The sequence below is a fragment of the Galeopterus variegatus genome, unplaced genomic scaffold (genome assembly GCF_000696425.1).
Source record: "Galeopterus variegatus unplaced genomic scaffold, G_variegatus-3.0.2 Scaffold1626, whole genome shotgun sequence".
Classification (NCBI taxonomy): Eukaryota; Metazoa; Chordata; class Mammalia; order Dermoptera; family Cynocephalidae; genus Galeopterus; species Galeopterus variegatus.
The window spans coordinates 133,624-136,581 of record NW_007727737.1 but is presented as its reverse complement, the minus strand read 5'-3'; the positions used below and the strand labels follow the sequence as shown (position 1 = coordinate 136,581).

General features: G+C 35.6%; 2 protein-coding genes across 2 annotated transcripts in view; both read right to left on the bottom strand.

Annotated features, from left to right (window-relative positions):
- Positions 1–1,833, bottom strand: part of CLEC2A (C-type lectin domain family 2, member A) — a 5,528-nt gene extending 3,695 nt beyond the window's left edge. The window contains 2 exon segments of the mRNA XM_008578078.1: positions 10–184; positions 1,805–1,833. Coding sequence (XP_008576300.1) covers positions 10–184; positions 1,805–1,833 — 204 coding nt within the window.
- Positions 1,834–2,704: 871 nt separating this feature from the next.
- LOC103594804 (C-type lectin domain family 2 member A-like) overlaps positions 2,705–2,958 on the bottom strand; it is a 4,473-nt gene continuing 4,219 nt past the window's right edge. The window contains exon 2 of the mRNA XM_008578077.1: positions 2,705–2,867. Within this exon, the coding sequence (XP_008576299.1) occupies positions 2,705–2,867 (163 nt within the window). The remainder of the gene's footprint in view (positions 2,868–2,958) is intronic.

Sequence of the window (2,958 nt, the reverse complement as noted above, 5' to 3'; positions counted from 1 at the left end):
ATTGAAAACTTTCTCCTTTTCTTACCATATTCTTTGTGTATCGATCTGAGCAAGTTCTGACCCCTGTGAACTGCAAAATCTTTTACTGGCTGTCCAATTTCTGGTATCAGAAAAATAGAAACACTTCTTTCCTACTCCAATCCAGTCTTCTGAACATGACATAGTTTTAGAACATTTTGAGGGTCTTTACTGGAAAAAAAAAAAAGAAAAAATCAAATTTAGAAATAAAGTTAAAATGTGCTTTTCATTTTGGTGAATCAATTTTACTTTTCACTTCCATGGTTTGAAGCCTGTAAAGTTAGCTTCACTCATAAGATGACCATGAATTCAACTCCCCTGTCTGTTAGAAAGACCATTTGGTGGTCAAGCAGTCTGTACTTTATCCTGTTTTCCTGGCTTCTATTTTGGAAAATAAAACCACAAGCCCATCATGGTCTATATTCATATCTTACAAAAACACTGCATAAAATTTAGCTATGAATTCTACAGTCAAGGTAGAGTGCTAGAGACCTGAATTTAATTTAGGTGTGAAGGACTAGGGTAAGAAATAGAAGCTTATTTTGATCTTCAAGAAATAAAAAGTTTGTAGAAAAAGAGGACACCCAAGCTAGAAAAGCTAAACTCACTATAATGGACAACAAATAATTGGAATATAAGAGTTATCAAAATATTTGTTTCATTTCACTAATATCCAATGCTGAAGAAGCTGGAATAATGATCAGTTAATCTCCAAGTACACTGTTTGGAGATTTTCTGTTTCCAGGTTTTAGTTAATTGCTTAGTAACAATAATAATAATTTAAAGTCCCTGCCCTCCAAACATTTGAATAAGTTAGAAATTGAATAACCTGGAAAGAGCTAAGTAAATTTTCAAATGTAGGGCAAACTTAAAAGCTTGTACTCTCCACTCTGCCATGACTTATTTATATTTGTAATGGTTACAAGTGGATGCAAGCTACTACAGATGTGTGATGACATGCAAGTGTTTCAACTCTATCTTTTTTAATCAACAAATGAGTGAATGTAAAGACTTCTTATAGAAACTTTTGTCTATAAATGTTTAACTTGCAGATGTTTAAACACCAGTAACATTGAGCTCTCAGAACTCTACGGTTACAGAAGAGGCTGTAAGAAAGAGGAATGTCAAGACTCTGGGGAATAACAAAAAACAAAACAAAAAAAAAAACAAGAATCAGGAGTGCTAAGCTCCAGCTTAGCCAAACTGAAGTGCTAAACAAGCAAAGTATGCATATGACAAATCAAGTTCTAAGGACTATGAGGCCATGTGTCAAGAAATAAATTCTACCTTAGGATTCTTTCCACAAAATGAACCCATAATACCCATAAGAAAATTAACATCTTTATTTTTACAAATCTTGCAACTCCAACTGAAAAAGTCTTTTAACAGTTCGTTTGTGCCATTATTTTTTTTCCTTTTAACATAATGTGATAATTCAGAATATGATCCCCCAAATATGCCACTCTGGCATATTGACTATTTTGAGTTAAAGACATTGAGAAACAGAAGATGCATAACTCTGTACCCCATAAATGTGTATAATCAATATGTTTCAAAACAAAATTTGTTTTAAAGAAAAGAAAGACAGCAGATACAAGAAAAAACAGGTTCTGATTCATTGAGTTCTCAGGGGATGCTAATGCTGCTGGACCATGGACCACACTCTGAGAAACATGTTTGAGGGTACATTGTGGGCATGTGCAGTGTAGGCGTGGGAATGGGGGTAGGGAGGCACCAGCTTGAGCCCAAACCATGGGATTCAGATTTTTAAGAACATTCCTCACACCTAGTAGGGTAATCCTGTCCGGAACCCATTTACATGAAGGGTTGAGGATAACACATCTTAAAGAGAGAGGGAGCTAGGCAGACTGGCCTGGTCCCAAAACAAAGGCTTCTGTTGAAACAAAGTTGATTGACTGTGGCCAGATTTCTGTCACTCAGGTTTGCATCCCAGCCCAGCACCCAGGACTCAGGCTTGAGTGTATGAGAGGCAAGTAAGTCAAACCACAAAATCTGAGAGCTCTCTTGTCTCTAAAAATTGTATGAGACACTGTGGGATAAAGCCAAAGTGTTTAACCCCTCACCCACTCTGAATTTCCTTCTTTTTCTTATAAGCACGAAAAAAAAATCTACATGAAAGATATCCTCCCTATACTAGAAGGAAGTAACATGCTTATCATTAAGCATGGGTGAAAAAATGCTCAGCATCACTAACTCATCAGGGAAATGCAAATCAAAACCACTTTGAGATATTACCTCACCCCAGTCAGACTGGTTATTATAAAAAAGACAGAGAATAACAAATGCTGGTGAGGATGTGGAGAAAGAGGAATCCTTTTTCACTGTTGGTGGAACTGTATATTAGTACAGCCATTATGGAGAACAGTATAGAAGTTCCTCAAACAACAACAGATAGAACTACCATATGATGCAGTAATCCCACTACTGGGAATTTATCCAGAGGACTGGAAATCATCAGGTCGAAAGTATACCTGCACCCCCATGTTTATTTATTGCAGCTTTATTTACAATAGCCAGACAATGGAACCAATCTAAATGTCCATAGATGGACAACTGGATAAGGAAACTACTTTCACATATTGTCATACAGTATTAGCTATTATCATTTTTATTCTCTCTTTGTACAATCTAAACCTTTGAAATGATTGAAAACTTTCTCCTTTTCTTACCATATTCTTTGTGTATCGATCTGAGCAAGTTCTGACCCCTGTGAACTGCAAAATCTTTTACTGGCTGTCCAATTTCTGGTATCAGAAAAATAGAAACACTTCTTTCCTACTCCAATCCAGTCTTCTGAACATGACATAGTTTTAGAACATTTTGAGGGTCTTTACTGGAAAAAAAAAAAAAGAAAAAATCAAATTTAGAAATAAAGTTAAAATGTGCTTCTTTTCATTTTGGTGAATCAATTTTACTTTT